The 18,459-nt window shown below is 39.5% G+C and overlaps 1 protein-coding gene across 1 annotated transcript; it reads left to right on the top strand.

Moving 5' to 3' along the window:
• The first annotated feature begins 552 nt into the window (after window positions 1-552).
• Window positions 553-18,268, top strand: pik3ip1 (phosphoinositide-3-kinase interacting protein 1). The gene is given in 7 exon segments (XM_036598348.1): window positions 553-835; window positions 1,282-1,413; window positions 2,668-2,700; window positions 2,703-2,783; window positions 7,121-7,294; window positions 8,715-8,793; window positions 16,399-18,268. Coding segments are annotated over 7 exon segments (786 nt in total). The 5' UTR covers window positions 553-765; the 3' UTR covers window positions 16,616-18,268.
• Window positions 18,269-18,459: the final 191 nt, after the last annotated feature.

The raw sequence follows: 18,459 nt of genomic DNA on the forward strand, positions 1-18,459 counted from the left end.
TTATTCAAAAATTTTGATAAAATGGTAGAATTCCCCTTTAAAGATGAGTTCATGATTGTGGGCTCGTTTTTCAGTGAAGGTGTTTTTTTTTTTTGCGCAAAAAAAACACCTTCACTCATGTAGAACATGAGGATATGGGTACTTTAAATGTGTGTGTGTGTGTGGGTGTGTGTGTGGGTGTGTGTGTGGGTGGGGGGCGGGTGGGGTGGTGTGGGGTTAGGCACAAATAAAGAACAAGCTGAAAAGTCAGTACTTTTGGACCTACTGTTGATATCATACATTGGGAAAAAACAGTAAAATCTTCACGTTGCTATTTCAGTGAGTCTAACTCAGCCCTTCCGAACACATGTACCCTTTATGGTGCCACACAACACGACCAAAACCTCTTTTCAAGGCAATAAGCAGAAAAGTAACGTTACTATATTATAACTGATGTATAACAACGTGTGGGTACAGCGTGTGTTTTAGTCCCTCACAGCCGAGTTGCCTGCTGGGAAAAATCTGATCGTTTTCATGCAGGCTTTTGCTGACGTAGAGAGGGAGAGGGAAGGAGAGGGAGAAGGAGGGAGGGGAGAGGGATGTTTACGAGTAGAGCTAGACGCTGAGAGAGAGACAGAGAGAGAGAGAGAGAGACGGCGGGGGAGCTGAGTGCTACGTTCAGAAAAACACGGAGAAGAACAGCAGCAGCAGCGGCTCAGTGTCAGTGCAGCTTTATCTCGGTATGAACTGCAGCCTGTAGCTCACCAGCACGCTGTACGCGTTAAAATGACCAGCTCGGGTCACGCAGCCTTTCTCCTCAGCCTTGTTTTGGTGGTTTCTTCATCACCAGTCGAAGGTAGGAACCCCTTTGTTCTCTCTTCGCCTTTTAAAAAAGTGTGGAAACGTTTTACTTGGAGAAAGTGCTTCAGTTTGTTCTCATTTTCTATTTTATTTTTTCCTTTCTGTTTGTCTGCAGTCTGAATGTGCGTGTCCATTGTTTTCCCTCACATTATAACACCCCACTAAGGCCATTCTAAATAAAAAAAAGCTGTTTTCCTTTTTATTCATTTTAAGTCTACGCTTTTTTACTGAAAAACTGTGTAAAAATAAAACTTTTTCTGTCAGTTGTGGACCTACATTAGCCACTGTGTTCTAGAAATCCTGTGCTTTTGTTGTTTTTGTTGTTGCAGCTGAGGTGTAGTGCCACCACACTGGTTCACCCTGGCAGTGTGTTTCCTATCTGCTGTTTTTTTATCTGAGTGATCGGTCTGTTAATTCTCCACATGTTGGGACATTTTGCAGACTGTATAAAGGACTCCAATGGTGTAGAGTACAGAGGAACCCAGCAGAAATCTTCTTCAGGGAAGGTCTGCGTGAACTGGAACAACACAACCAGAGACTATGACATCCAGAGCCATGCAGATTCACACACAGGTGAGAGTCCTGCTCAGGTGAACCGTAACCTCCACTCAAAAGTGATTAAACTAACAACTGTCATGAATACGGCCAAAAGTGTCCAGATGCCCCTTCAGCTACTTTAAGGTGCACCCATTGCTGACACAGGCCTTCATTTGCACTTATACACTGTTAGAAATGAAGGTTCTGTGCAGGTACGTTTTTCGTTCATCAAGGTACAAACAATATAAATGTTCCCTCAAAGGTACAACAGTGGTTTTAAGGTCCAATTGTGCACCTTGAATAGTTTTTTCCAGGCAAAAAGTGAGTATTTGTACCTTTCCATAACTTAATATGTTAAAACAGAGCAATAAAATAAAAAGGAGGTGAGACGGGGTGTGTGGAGTCAGTACATCGTAGAAAATATAATTTCAATGGATTATGGTACAATTATGTTCCCTGACTAAAGGTACTGAGAAGTACCCTTGAGGATACCACCCCACTTACAAGAGGGGTACTGCCTCAGAGACAGTTTCATACTTTTTTTCTGAGAGTGTATAGAAAAGCACTGCCAACAAAAAATCGAATAAGGCGTCATGTCCAATACTGAGCTTTGGCTTGAGGGGTATAAAACCCCCCGGTTTTGTGCTGTAGTGCAGTGGAACTGCATTCTCTGGATTGATGGAGCTCCATCGGATACCTTTAGCATGAGTTGGAGTGGCATGATCCAAAACTTACCATCCTGACTTCATTAATGCTCTTGTGGTTGAATGCAATCAATTCCTCACAATGAAGTTCCAACATCTAATGTAAAGCCTTCCCAGAAGAGTAGAGGCTGTTACTGCAGAAAAGGGGGTGGACAGACTCCCTATAATACCCTTGATTTCAGAAGAATGGATGAGTAAATGTGTACAAACCTTTGGACAGAGCTTAAATGTTTGCACTTAATATTAATTGCAGTAATAGAACAGCCCAGTTAAAAGATTTTAATGTTCTGATACAAAACAGCTGAGTCATCAGATTTGGCTAATCCATAAGCAGGCACTTTGCTGGGATGGGCATACAGACAGGGCCACAAACATATTTACGTATACAATCAGAGTAGGGAAAAAAAACACTCTCAACAATGGTTTTGCATCCTTGTGCACTGTTTTTGTATCATTATATTGCTATTCCGTGAATTATTTAGGCCGTTTTCTCTCTTTCTGGCCTCCATGTAGGTCAGACAGGCATATTTTATTAAACCTTATCATTAAATCTGTATTGTTCAATAGATTGTCTCTTTCTACTCAGGTGTTGGGGACCATAATTTCTGTCGTAACCCTGAGGCTCAGATGGGCCCTGGTGCTACGTTTCCGGAACAGATGGACGGCTCCAGAGAGAGGCGTGTGCCATTGACTCATGCCAAGGTAGCCATTTTAGCACGGTTCATCACTTACCTCTGCCACAGTACACGTCTCCTGTGTCGATAGATGCATTATTTTTGCATACATACGCAAGCAGTACAGTGTTTAGAAGGACTGTGTATTTACATATGTGAAAGCTATTATTAGGCCCAGTCACATCTATAGCAGCTGGTAAAGTCCACAGAGAAACTGCTCCTACTGACTTTGTACCTAATTATTCTCTTAACCACTAAAAGTCAAGATTTATTACTTTATTTGTACTGGGCTGTTCAAAAGTAACTACATAATTACATATTTAATTACATACTGAGTTACACTGAATTATGTTTACATTCCAATTGCATTGCATTTGCACATCTGAATTTTTCTGTTCTGAAAAAATTGGCAGAAATGTAAAGAATGTTTTTTTTGTCTCCGCAAGATAAGATACACCTACAACAATAACTTCGCATCAAATTTAATTCATAATAAAATATCTCCTTTTACACTTAAGAACACAAAATTGGTATTGGTTCAACATTTAGAAACTGCACTGTCTTCAAAGTTCTCTGCTTTTTTGATGAACTACAAGTGAAAAAAATAATGTAAAATTACTGCTTGGTTTTATCATCACTCCTAATACAACAGCTAAATAAAATACCCTCAAAGTAATAATAGTAATAATAATAATAATAATAATGATGATGATAGGGATCTATGACCAGAATCAACCAAGGCTAAAATTGGCACATTTTTGCTCCAAACACTCAGTCGGCAATCATCCAATTAAAGTTTTTTTTTATTGTTATTTAGAAGGTAAATAACGTTGGCCAAGTAAGTATTTGAATGCTGTTGCTACATCTATACTGAAATGTTGTAGCATAATAAAATATGACTCATTGTGCGAAATAGCAATTTGTGTCTTACTTTCAATGCAGCACTTTAATTAAATTAATTTAATTAATTTAAATGGTTTTCCATTTGAATGTAAAAAGCCAGTTTAGTTCATTTACATACTAATTTATATTGCAGTTTTGGCTAATAGAAAGTACCTGAAATAGAAAAAGGCCAAAAATATCAGCCATCAGCCAATTTGGAATCAGAAATCGACCATAAAAATGAGTAATTATTGCATTCCTACATAATAATAAATGCTAATAAATCCTTATTTAAATAGCACTTTGCATATTAGTTTAAAAATCACTACGTTTTAAACAGGAACGTAAATAAAAGGTTAGAAAGGTAAGTGACCATGATGTGCAGTATTTGTACAGAATGACTGACAGCGGTAACTTTCTTTTTTAATTAAGTTTGAGAGTGATAGTTTGAAAGTAACTTGTCTCAAGACATTTCACAGCATGTGCCAGCAGTGGTTCTCTCCAGTGGTCACAACATGTCCATTCCTCTGTTTTTTTTCTCTATATTCTGAAACGCTGCCAAGCAGCACCATTAAAAAACATCTCCAACTTTTGAGTGGAGTGTAAATGTTTCCAGGAGGTTTTCTCTGAGGACAAACACTCTTTCGCTAAGCTCAGCAGGCTTGGGTGGACCTGAACTTGTTTGCAGTTCGTCCCTTTCAGATAGCGTTTTCCTCAGAGCTCTCTCAGCCCCTTATTTGGCGAACAGCTAGAGCTGGAGCATTAGGGTTTACCAAACAAAGCCAGGCTGGTGGATTAATCAGTGGAAGGACAAGCAGGGAGGCATTTAAGGACCCTTAGAAAGAGTTTACTGAGTTTACTGAGTTCAGTGGGCCAGTTGGTCAGACTTCTTCTGAAATTAAGCTGCTTTCTAAGTGCTGCCCTTAGCTTTTGTGTCTGCCAAGACAGATCAGGTTAAACAATAACATCAGACTTGGTCCTTTTTGGCCTCCTTTCAGAGACAAAGACAAAGACTCGCATGCATGAAACTTGTCTAGCAGCTGTGCAAGACTAAGGAGGAAGACCCGTCCCTCTTTGCTTCTAATTGGCTGATAGTGGCATGCTCTCCATAGAGACAGCAGCTGATTGGCTGGTCTCCACTGTGACCTCATGCAGCATAACTCCAGTAGAGTTGGTAAACAACTTTTTTAAAGAGGTGTGGGGACACAGGGAGGGGGTGGAACGAAGTCACTGTTGGCTGAGAGGAAGCAGGTCGGAGTTGTTGATCTGGTTTCCCCCTCACTGTGAGAGTGGTTAAAGCATGTCACGTGTAGCGAAACATCTGTCTTCTGTAGCACTTAGCTCAAAGGCAAACAAATATGATGAATCTTGGTCTTTGCTCAGTTCTGATAAAATTTTATATAGCAATATTTCCATATATATAGAGCATCACTGTGTCACATGGTGCAGTGAAGAGAAACAAGTATTGAGACACTTTTGGTTTTGTAATTTAATGTACCTCCAGTGTATATATCCACTTGAAATTTACACACATAATGTCTTTTGACTTTGCACTAAATGTGAACAAAAAAGCATGTATTCGCAAACATAAAAAAGAAGTGTAAAAAAACAAAGTTGAAAAAAAAAGTGCAACCTATAAGAAAAATATATAGATATGTATGTGTAAATGTTACATAGAAATGAGTGTCTTAAACGCTGGAGTTAATGTAGCCTGTATCTGCTAATTCACCAACCTTTAACCCTGAAGGTTGGCACGAAGACTGCTGGTCACATAGCAACGCACACAACAATCTTGCCTAGCTATCAGCTAACGAAAAGGCAAAGAGAAAGATTTAAGATGAACTTGGATAATTTGGAGACGAATGGACTTATTTGCATTTATAAGCACTCAGCTTGTTTCCTGATACGTTTAATCTGCTATGAGAAACTGTCGAACACTAAAAAGTCACAAAGCTTGTTTGAATTGTCCTGTTCCAGCTTAAACGGTGCAGCAGTTACATTCAATTCAAGCAAGAAGCCGGTGAATGAGAAGCTGACTTCAGCCTCGTAAAAAGTCAAACGTTGAGAGACATTTTACAGTAAGCTTCTCTACTTTTGGGGGAAAGTTTCCTGCCAGAGATGTGTGAAAAGCGGCTATAGCTGAGCTAAAGCTTAAAGCAGAGCAAAGTATGCGTTTTCGTTTATATTTTTAGCCTACACTGTACTAACATCAGCACATACTGAGACATATTTGCAGCCAAGATGGTAAAACGCACATAAAATGCAGTGGCTCCCCACTTAGTTTGATTTTTGTTGAAAGGACAGAATGACTCTTCTTAACATTTGTGTTGTCGACCCCCACCCTACACCCCTTGCTAAATAAAAGATAGAGCTAAAACATAAGCAAAGAGATGCGTGTCTAAAATTTACACACAAGGATTTAGACAAATGATTACTGTTTTAAAACAATGTACTGTGATCAGATGAAACAAAAATAGAACTGGATGGAATTTGGCAAAAAATTTCAGCTTGTCATAAAAGAGATAAAAGTTTGTATAATCCCGAGAGCACTATACCCATCTCGAAGTACAATGGGTGAGCATCATGACATGGGGCTGCTTCTCTTGCTTATGGCACTGAGGCATTACAGCACGTCATCCAAAGAGACATGACTGGGGCAATGTACCAGGAGATAGTAGAGGACAATTTAATCTCATTGGCCAAGAAACTGAATTTAGGGTTAAAATTGATGTTTTAATGAGACACTGACCTCAAACATACAGTCAAAGTGACTCAAGGTGAAGGTGCATGCACAGTCTAGCCAAACTTCTCACTTTCATTTAAAACAGAAGATTTGGAAATTGTCCATCAGAGGGACCCTCGTAACCTTGAAGGCAATCCATTTCTATCAATTTCATTTTTTTGAGCATTTTTTTGTTTATGTTAATGAATACTTCAGTACATTTTTGGTCATATGTCACATATTTGTTCAAGTATAAAGTAAAAAAAACAATGTGTATAAAACATATTGCAGCCTTCTGTTGTATCAGTATTGCAAGAGTCAATATGGTGATAATAATTAACAAATGATAGATTTTGCAGCCCTACTGCCCAACAAACAGCACAGAGGGGCTCAGTGCCAGTTTAAAAGCTGCTTAAGCAGAGAAATTCAGTCTAAGCTTTGTCTCCGAGACCAGACAAGACGTGACCTAAGGCAATAATGACGACAAACACATCATTGTTTTTACCAAATCGTACATTTCGAGGTCAGTGACTTAGATACCAGTGTTCCTTGTCTAGAACAGCAGTCAGTGTTTTTCAAGGGTAGTTCTTGCAATCAGTTGAGACATTTGCAGTACTCAGTAATTCAGTGCTATTGAAGGATGGGCCTTCAGCTTTACTAAAATAAGGATTCAGAGTATTTCATGCAAAATATTAACTCACTTTATATCTCATAAATCCTGTCTGAATATGTATTCAGGCAAATGATCTTTTGACCCTCAGATGAAAGCTTGACAGAGTCAGTGACTCCAGCTGCACTGGATCCTTCCCCAGTGCCCACCTCTGGCAAGACAGAGACGTTTGAGCAGGCAGAGGGCGCCGCGGTGCAGCCGGTGATGGGGGTCAGTCAGCGGGTCAGGACTGGACCAAAGAAGAAGAAAGACCTTGGCACTACGGGTAGGTCTTGTGATTGAGATAAAAGTGGAGAAATTCCAAAGTCGACTCCCACCAGCCTCTCTTCTTTATAACAAATTGAAAAGATGGAAAAGATTGAAGTGGAGTAATACACTAGAGTGCTTCGCTTTTCAGGTGGTCTACATCTGGGTCTAGGCTTCAGACACCAAGCTTGTTTTTATGAAGACCTGTATCATGGAAAAGTGACTTTTTTCCTCACTGTTTTTAAATATAAGAGTTAGGTGTCATATATAAACACTCTTGAAGTTTCAAAAGTCAGTACTATTCACTCCCCACACCACACAGTTCATATATGGAAACTAAAGGAGAATTCCACTGATTTTTAAAAATTGCTACATAGTAAAATGGTTAAGATGTAAACAAAGTCATTCAGAGTGGTTTGATGTGAAATGCTCAATTCTAGAGAAACTTACAGAGTCAGAATTGTAAATGCACCCTCGTAGAAAGTTATTAAATAAAATCGTTATGAATACACTGCTGGATGTCTGAGACACTGTTTATGATAGTTTAGAGAAGGTTTTGGTTTAAAACACATACACACACATGCTGGGGAGGTATACGCAGGGCGTTGTGAGGCATTACATATAAAAAGTCAGAAGACATGTAGGTTCACCAGTGGTTTTGGATAGGAAATAAAATGGCTACATATGTGTTGTAGACAACACAATCCCTAGTTTCTGTCACCATCACTGTAAAGAAATCTGAGTCTGTAAGTTTCTCTACAATTAACCATCTCACATCAAACCACTCTAAATGAATGTTTACATCTCAACCACTGAATTATGCAGAAATGTTGAAAAAATTGGTGAAATTCCCCTTCAAGCTGCAAAAAGTTTTGAATGATTTGTTTTTGTGATGTCACGAAAACAGGATGTTTGCATATATTTTATCACACAGCCTATTCAGCCTACACCCAGAGGTAGGCCACCTAAACTGGAGCACTGGAGTGGATGTGTCCTCAAATCGCTCCGTTCCAAATAAAATTTGCAGAATTTTCTTCTTACTTCAAATGTTGTCAGTCAGTCAAGATAAGTTGACTTTTTTACTCTTGCACTGGAGCTACAAGGCTTATGAAGCTAAGTAATGGTAGCTTATATCCCACTAAATAGGATTGTGCTAACAACATGCCTCAGTCATCACACTTGCCTCAAGTTGCATTAAGTAATTTCAAATAAAATTGATTCTGTGTTTTTTTTTGTTCAGATCAAAACCTTATCTCAAAATGTAAAACAGTGTCTCAGGCATCATGTAATGAAAGGAATTTCCTTGTAAGGCGTAGTAGATTGCTACTATTCATGTTTTTAGCTATGCAACACTATCCATTTCCATTTTTATAGAATATTTTTACTTTAATGATTTGCTCTTGACTTACTCTCTGCTTTGCTGATGTGCTCTCTTTTAGGTTATGTTCTAGCCGCTCTCATGATGGGCATCATCATCTTACTTGGAGTAGGAATCACACTGGGCTACTTATATAAACGGTCAGTACTCTCACACAGACATGCGTGAAGAAATGCACACACCACCAGCTTTGCAAATAGAAACATATTGTTGCAGTAGGGCCACTGCAGAAGAGAACAGAGTGTGAAATCAGAATAAAGACACAGACAAAGCGCTGCTTATATGCCTGCACAGAAATAGGGCATGAAGAGACATGCAGAATGGAGCCTGCTGTAATTTAGTGGGCTGACGTGGTATAGTATAATTTTTTTTGAGACACTGGGTACATGGAGCCTGATGGCTGTTGAGTGCTCTGTAGAGCTTATTACTGAGGTATTTTGAGTAGTGTCAAAAGCTGTTGTATGTGGTTTTGAGCGTTTGTGTGGGAGGTGTTGTTTTGAGAGCTTGAGGGGCGACTGTGGATAAGGCGTGAGGTGTGTTTTTCAGCGAGAGGGCGTGCAGGAACAGAATGTCGCAACAGGAGAATGGGCATCAGCTGGACTCACTCACCCATACACTGAGTTTAGGGCACGGTAATATATCAAAATAATATTGGTATGTGTAAATAATTGCTTTAAATATATAAGATATATATATATATATATATCAGGATCAGACAGATTTGACCGTTAGTGACTGTAGCTGACTGACCTCTACCCTTTCCATCAATGGATTGGGACCACTACATGACCACTGCTGACCAGATACCAGATTTTGATGGAAGCAGAAGAGGTGGCTGTCAGATTCTGCATAGCAACCAATGGACTCCAGTCAGTAATTGTAAACCTAAAGTGCACCTATATGGTAGGTGTTTCTGATAAACTGCCAACTCAGCGTATGTACCATCAGTTCTGTCCACTAAGTCTGCCTCTCTAACGTCAGTAGACTCATAAGAAACTGCCCAAAGGCTGAGAGAAAAACAGAGCAGAAAGAGGCTGTCTGTTTGTCTATTTTTAGAAGCTTGTATTCCAGTCTGTTGAGTGAGTGAGCAGTAAAAGGAAACTGGAAGGAAAGGAGACAAGATAACACTGACTGCTGAAGCACACAGATAAGGCTGCTCTATGGCTCCCCTAATCAAGGTCTAATTATCATGAAAGGATGGTTTTGTGAAAAATCTAATTTACAGTCTTTCGCTTACTCCAGTTGTATTCAGCCGAGACATGATTGGTGTTTCAGTTTGTCTTCTTTAGTTTAGGACTGGAGCTACACTACTAACAAACACTGAAATCAATTGTCACCCAAATCTCTTCTGTAAATGCATCCCAGAGCTTCTCTTAGTCTGCTCATATCACATTCAGATCTTCATTATGTGTTGTGCTGAACTTTAATTCATCTTCCTGTACACGCACATTACTCAGGCACATGGATGACACGGTACGTTTATGATGTCTGCTGTTTCTATTTATAAATAACTGTTAATCGTGTATGAGGTTAGAGTCTGTAGAGGAGTCACCTGTTGTCTAAAATCTGTGTCCACAGAATTCAGAAGTTTTGTTCTTTATAGCTTATAGTCGGTCATACAGTGTCCTAAAGTGCACTGGCAGGTCTGTACAACCTAAGTGATGATCTGGATGTGGTGTAAGTCGGGTTGAGAGAAGATTTTGGGGATGTATTTACAGATTCTAGTGTTTGTTATCAGTGTTGGCCTTGCAGCTCCAGTGCTAAACTAAAGAAACAACATTTGGATGCCAGACATGTCTTGGCTGATCAACTACATCTTGGGTAAGTGGGAAATAGTGTAAATTTGATTTTAAGCTGAACCATTCCTTTAAGAGTGGAAAGGCGGAGCTGGCTGTGATCAATAGAAATGGATAGCTTATCCCAGCATGCTTGGTTATGACCAGTGGACACTCCCTTATCTCAGCCTCAAGAAAGAATTTGCAAAAGTTTAACCAGTATCAAAATTTTGTCACTGATTTAAAAGAGGCTAAAATTGCAATAATTAAATTCTGTTCAGCTGATATAACTTCAGCAGTTTTAGCTAAACAGTGCCTTACTGACTGATAATGAATTGTAAATCGTCCAGTATGGGCAGTTCTCAATCGTCAGATGAGCCTTTCTTCTCACATTTGAGGTATCTGTTCACATTACCGTCTAAAAAAAAGCCTTTTTAGTGGTTTATTGGGGTTTCTGTCAATTTTGGTAAAACTGCGGATCCTTGATAATGGCCGATTTTATCCAGCACACAAAATATCAGCCGGGCCCTTCATATAAACCTGCCACTTGCTTCATTATTGTAGAGAAAATGTACCTGGTCAGCTTACATCAGCAGAAAACAGGTTTGGTCTTGGATCAATGGTAAGGGGCCACTTTTCTGTCTGTGTCTAATGGACACCCTGGCAGAGCACCCAGTCGCTGCCCTTGAAACTCTGTGTCTTTGTGCTTGTGTGTCAGCTGTGATTATCTTCCCCTGTCATCGTTATCTCTCTTTGTAAGTAGCTCAGTACTAATGAGCATAGGCAGCATGCAGTGTTGAGCAGCTTACTGTTTGTGACAGGGCAGTTATGTCACACATACAGCTTCATAGTGGCTTATTATGTCATCTGTGTGAAAGGGGTACTTCAGTGTTTTTCGGCTTAATCGCTATCTGCTGCGTCCATATCATATAGTAGACAATAATTTAAACATTTTTCCCTGTACTTAGTAAAAGAACAGAAGACTTGTTGATTTGAAACACTATTTTGACAGAAGCCAGTGAGCTCTGTCAAAAGAGCTCTGTCAGTGCAAGGCCTGGGCGATGGTACAGTGTATCGGAGTTCGAAATAACCCGATAAAAATGCTGGGAACAACAGATGACTAGTGTAAAATTAAACAGCTTGCTAAATAAGATTAAATATGATGTAAAAGTAATTGTTTCATTCACTCTTACTGGTAAAACAGTGGACCAAACAGGGTGTTTATAAGCCGTTAGGTTATGTTTTATAATTTTATAATTTTTCCTATAGCTTAAGTGTCCCGATGGTTCAGAATACAGTGGTTTCCCACGAGCATCTGTAGCTTAATTCCAGCACGCCTCAGCTATAATGATAGGAAAACGCCCGTGGATGTGGCTTTGGAAGTCGCCCACTCACTCGAGCACAATTTGAAGTTTAACAGTCTGAAGTCACTTTTCAAGTGTCATTAAAGAGAAGAAGCAGCCATGAACCCACACAAGGAGGGGCTCATGAACACGTTTTTTGCAGTCACACCTTTAAAATGAGATGAAATGGTTTAGTACTGAAACACGTCCCACCTAACACAGCACAAGCTTGGTTACAGCTAACTGAGGTTGAAGTGACACCTGTTTAGAGGATATCTGAGAGTGACTGGAGTTAGAGTGAAAGCTGATATCGAAAGTGTTCTGTGGCATGTGTAGCTCTTAGCCGTGTCTGAGCCACTGTCTTGCTTAGTTTTCTGAGTTTTTTCCCTGCCTCTGATTTTTTCCCCTTTTTTCTAACAGTGGTATCTATTAGTTAGCACCCACACCACCAGTGAGTGAGCTCCTTTACAGTATAAATGGGTGTAATGCATTAATTTGGCCGTTCAGATGTGGAATCAAAATATAATAATTGTTAGAAAAGGTATCATTTTTAAATACAGCAGTAAACCTTATTACACTTATTACTGCCAAACCCCAGCTGAAAACATATAAGCTGAAGATAGCATAGAAAGTCTAAGATGCGATGTGTGAGGGCAGGGGTGGTATTATTGGTAATTTTTAACAAGAAATTGTGATTGAAATTATTTGTAGATATTACTACCTTGTGGTAATTGTTGCAGCATTGAGAGATGAGGTTGAAAATTGCTGGAATAATCCTTTAAACAACATTGCATTCCTACATTTCTTTAGCAGTTTTCTTGGCTAAAAGTTTCTTTGCTGACTAGGGTGTTGCTGAATAGAGTTTCTTTCAAAGCGTGGCCTTTGCTCTGATGACTGCAGAGGGTGGGTGAACGAGTTGAAGCTCATTGCTTTGTTAATACAGGGCCCACTGCAGAGAGGCAGGCGTGTAGAGAGGCGGGATGGTTGCGTAACGCGCTGCAGGCTTGTTCCACACAGCTGAGCCGGAAGAGAGAGAGGAGGCTGATATGGATAGAGCAGAAAGATGGATTGGAAGAGAACAGAGAGACTAGAAATAGAGGAAAGATTGAGGAGAGAGAAAGAAGAGAGCCAGCATATCACCCTGTCCCGCCACGAGCGTCTGTCTGTCCGCACCCCATCATCAACCCGACTGCCTCTTATAAACCCTGAGAATAAAGGCTATCCATCCGCTCCATGTCAGCGTGTGAGCCAGCAGCACAGGCTCAGCTTTGGTTCTGCATCGTCCCAGTACAGCCTCTCCACACTAGCGCAGATTAATAGTCCAGACTAAAAATACACACACCCTCAGCCAAGTCTTATCCTGGAGCTCCTTACTGCACCCGGTAGGGTTTCTAAATGTAATACCAGCCTCTTTCTAAAGAGATTCTCATAAATAAAATGAGGCTTTTCCTTAAGAGGAACGAGAGCTTGTTCCTTTCATTTAGAGAACGCTCTGAAAGATTTCAAGAGCAAAATGAGACCCAGCTGCGGAGAGAGTGTTGAATAACTGGATTATGTAATTTAAGTCCCCTTGAATTTGCTTGAATGCCGCCTCCTGACTGCAGTTAAACAAATTGAGCTGTTTGAGTTTATAGACTAAGTAGCTAAAGTAGCTGGAGTTAAATTAGCATGCTGCCAGTGTCTCATGAAGTAAGAGTTTTTGTGTTTTTCTTGTTCTCTCAACCCTTGGGCTGGCTTAACACAGTGAAACTTTAATGCAACTTTAGTTGCATGAAACCTACATGAAACAAGTCCTGTAACACACTTGAAACTCCTCTGCATAAACTGCGAAACATCTCAACTGTGAATTTGTTTTGTCCTAATTTGATGCTCGCTTAATTTAATGTAAATTATAACAGAAGAGGAGAGAGATGTGGTCCTCAATGAATCAAAAATGCAAATATTTTATAAAGAGTTTTTGATAGATGGATAGATATAATGTAGATTTTAAAAAACTAATGTCAGTGACAGCTAAAAAATATAAGAAGATGACAAAAATGCTGCCAACATTTAAAATTACACCTTGCGGATGACTTTATATCGAGAACGATACAGTGTATTAAAAAACACGAGCTGCTGACTTGTCTATCTAGTGGAGTTATTGGATGTGTTGCATGCAACTTTGTTTTTGAATTGCTTTGTGTAACTGTCAGGTTGTATGGAAATGGTTGCAGGCAACTCACAACATGCAACTAGTTGCATGAAAGTGTCACCATGTGAAGCAAGTCCTAGAAGCCTACATTTGCAGTCATTTTGCTGTACATTCAGTTTGCATTATTATTTAAAATGTAATAATTATTACTCCATTAGTTACATAATGAACTACATTTACATTTGACTTATCTTCTGTATTGCACACACTTAACAGTCAGTGGGTTCAAGCCTTTTCTGTTTGTTTTGACGTTAAAAAAACTACAAAATGTGACATAATTCCAGTAACTTTTCATGAAATTTAAATTCAATCAAAATATTTCCTACTTACAAACACGCTACTTAGAATCTGCCCTTTCTCCACTACTTTCTTTGAGATGAGTGAGAAATAACAGCGACTTCCAAGCTGTGTTGAATAAGTTGTGAGAAAACGAATGTGCATTTGAAAAAATGAGTTTCTGTGTACTGATGTACTGAAATGCAGTATTTGCTAGTTCAGGCCACACCTTCAACATGTGGTTGCAGTATGAGAAGAGACGGTGTGGCTCTAAGATGAATGTACAGTTCAGTGTCACATCATTTATTTTGCCAGTGTTGATTTTGCTGTCCAACTAATTACTTACCACACTTTTAGTCAAGGCCTTTTCAGGGGCCTGTGGCAGTTCTAATATTCAACCCACTGCGATGCCCCTGCCATGTTTTCAATGAAAAGAATTTTAAAAAGGTCCAAAATGTGCGTGATGGTAAGACTATAGTTATAAGTATTTTTGCCATTTTAATCAGATGATGTGTTTCAGCAAACCGCCCTGTGACATTTACCAGTGATTTATATGAAAAATCCATATTTTTCAGAAAGGTTATGCTCCAACTGTAGGTAGTGACAGTTTTGATGCAACAGTCAAAGTTTCCATTTCCAGCAGAATTTGCTATGTTTTAGATATAATACATCACGTGGAGACATTGCCCTACAGATTTGTGTTTTTGCATGAAAATTAAGTAAATTCCGGGACAGTCCAGAAATGCATGTGAAAGTAAGACTATAATGTTACATATTTTTGGGTTTTGGTGCAAAAATGCAGAGATTTTAATGCTCAATTTGATTGATTAGTGCTTCTGCAGACAGGGCAGAGACGTTTTACAATCATTTCAATGAAAATAAAACTGTATTTTCATGAAGAGAAGCCTATAACCTTAGATAGAGACACTTTTGGTGTACCAGTGAAATGTCATTTTGAGAACAATTTCCAGTATATTGTACATCATGTGGAGACATTTTAAGTGTGTTTTAATGAGAATTGGGGGAATTCAAGAATATTCTAAAAATGCACCCGAAAGTAAGACTGTCTTACATATATTGGCTGTATTGGTGCAAAGTGATTTTCATATTGATCTGGATGGCATGTGCTTTGCAGCGACATTTACCAGTGATTTCAAAAAAAATGAAAGTTCTTTAATCTTAGGTAGTGATGGTTCAATCTTAGGTAGTGATGGTGTTTGTGTACCAGTGAAATGTGATTGAATGAATTTCCAAAAAGTCTATTGAATATAATACACCAAGTGGAAACATATTCCAGCTGATTTAAGTGCTTTTGTGTTAAAATAAAAAGAATTGTGATGATAACTGTTGTAACAGACTGTCCTGTGATGTTTAACAGTGATTTCAAGAGAAACACTGATTTTCAGAAAGATACACCTATAATCTTAGATAATGTTGTTTTTGATGTACCATTGAAAGTTTGTGTTCAGTCAGAATATCCAAGATTTTGGTTGTAATACACCATATGGGGGCATTTTCCAACTGATTTAAGTGTTTTTACACAAAAATGAAGAGAGTTTAAGAACTGTCCAAAAATGCACTCGATGGCAAGACTATAGTCTTATGTATTTTGTCTGTTTTGGTGCAAAAATGCAAGTTGATTTCTACACTTAATTTGAATTAAACCTAATTCAGCAGACCATCCTGTGACACGCACCAGTGACTTTAAGGAAAATATCACTATTTTCAGCCTATAACCTTATGTACCGATGGTTTTGCTGTACCGAGGAAAATTGGTTTTCATACAGAATTGGCAATATATTTAATATTATAAACTGTGTGGAAACACTTTCCAACTGATTTAAGGGCTTTTTCATAACAATTAGTGGAATTGAAGAACATTCCAGAAATGCCCACCAGCGTAAGGCTATAGTCTTGTGTGTTTTGGCCATTTGGGTGCGAAAGTGCACAGTGCACAGATGCTCATTTTTATGTTTAACGTGAATGACCAGTGCTTCTACATACAGGGCTGGGACAATTTAGTCATTTTAAAGAAAATAAACTCATTATAGATCATTAGGTCTTAATAGCTTAGGTGCACCAGAATGCCTTGTTGACCCCACAGATATAAGAAATGTATTTCTATCTGTTGCTCACTCGAGTCTGTCTTGTCCTCTGCAGGGGTCGAGACCTGAAGAAGCAGCACGAGCAGCGTGTGTATGAGCGCGAGATGCACCGCATCACTCTCCCCCTCTCCGCCTTCGCCAACCCTACGTGTGAGCTGGTGGACGAGAACACCATCGTTATAACGGCTGAGACCACTGAGCAGACGCCCACTCAGGACACTGTGGAGGGCGGAGACCCCCTGATAAACCCAGCGGGAACCCCCGGAGCCTGAAAGAAACACCATATGGACGGCTTGAGAAAAATGTGACTATAGGACTGTGCAGCATTTCGGACCAACACTCCAACTACACGCTCTCTATCGCTCTCCTGGTGTTTAAAGTCCTTTCCAGAAAGAAGGGAAGCCATTCAGAAGACAGCTGACATCCATTTCTCCTAAACTGAGGAGTGGAGGATGGGAGAGGACACTGCTAAGGACATGAGAAAGAGGGGATGTATAAAAGTGCATGTCAGAGGTTCTTTTTTGAGAAGAATTGCATCCAAATTTTTCCACCGGTCGGTCCCAAAGTCCACACTTACTCCGACATATTTCCGAATTCAGTAAATTCTGGATAAGCAAGTGTGCAGATATGTATTGTATCTTAGTGGGACAGGTAGTTGCTAACAAACTTCCCTGATATTTCAAAAGCAGTGTCAACAATGCTTTAAACTGTGGAATACATACTTAGCCCAGTACTGCTCTGATGTGGCATTTGGAAAAGGGTGGGTTTAGGGTGCATTTAGGGTGCATTTAGGGTGCATTTGTGGACTGAGGTCTTTTGCACTTTGCTTTTGAAAGCGTATGAACGCAAGTGTGAACCTTGGGACAAAGAACGCTTGCGTTCTCTACTCAGGCCACAGCAATTCACCAGTCTTCATACGCTGGTTCAAGCATGACAGTCCATTAGCAAACATCACAAGCTCATTTGAAGTGAAGCTGTGTTTTAGAGTTAATCAAGTGTTTGAGAAAAAGGAGGGAAATTGCATTCTTTTCCTGTCGTTTTCTGCAGTTGTTTTGTTCCGTTTTGCTAATGAGTGGGAAAGAATGGAACAAACAGGGGCCTTTGTGCCTCTATTCATCCATATTGCTCAGTGTCTAAGTGGCTGTGAGGCAGTTAGCAGTCTAATAGCTAATATGCTTTCATAGGCTTTCTCAACAATTAGCACAGTGTTATTGAAGAGGAAAGAGCTTATTTTGGGTTTGAGGACAAAGAGCGAAATCATGCCAGGGTTTCCACAGACGTGGCCTTAGTGTAGTCCTTATGAATGTATCACAGTCTCTGGATGTCCCTGAGTTTGTAAGTGTTACAGCTGTTGATTTGGGTGTGAATGGAGAAACATGAGAAACATCCTTGAGACACTACAAGAAAGACGATCAGGATAGGTTGTTCACCAAAGCCAGTGAAAAACATACTGTGGCTCAACAGCAACTCTGTCCTTGACTTTGAAATATAGCAATGTTCCACATCATTTATACACGTGGCCTTTAGTCAAAACATTTCTAGGACATGGTTGTTTTTTACGTGGATGGAAGAACAATAGCTTCATCAACAGCATCTAAGCAGGAAAAAAGGTAGATGGAACTTGTTAACATTGTCATTTTCACAAATCCATTTCATGAAAGAAGCTCGAAAGCCTGCAGTCTTGGAAAGCTCTGACTTTTTCCCTTCATAAAACTCTAAATGTGGATGGTCTTCTTCATCGTCAGTCGCTGGGGAGTAATTTGGTTATTGTGGTTTGTTTTCATTTTGCTATGGCCTGGAATTTGTATTGTTTTTTTTCTCTCTGCACTCTTGTTTGATGTACCAGAGTACACCTGCATATAGTTTTGAAAGAACTTGTATTTTTATGTTTGGCAGATTTTTCCTGCTGTGACTGAGGGAAGAAAGAACTCGAAATGGTGTCTTGTGCTTTGTTCATGTAAATGATCTAACTTTTTTACACTTTTGCTCAATCACGATATCACTATATCCTAAAAATGATGGGAACAAGTCCTTCTGATTCAGAGAATCACTGCAGATGAACGTTGCAACCTGAATGCAAACCGAAAGGTTGCTAGTGCAGGTTGTGTCCAATAGC

The sequence above is a fragment of the Colossoma macropomum genome, unplaced genomic scaffold (assembly GCF_904425465.1).
Source record: "Colossoma macropomum unplaced genomic scaffold, Colossoma_macropomum, whole genome shotgun sequence".
In the NCBI taxonomy this organism is placed as follows: domain Eukaryota; kingdom Metazoa; phylum Chordata; class Actinopteri; order Characiformes; family Serrasalmidae; genus Colossoma; species Colossoma macropomum.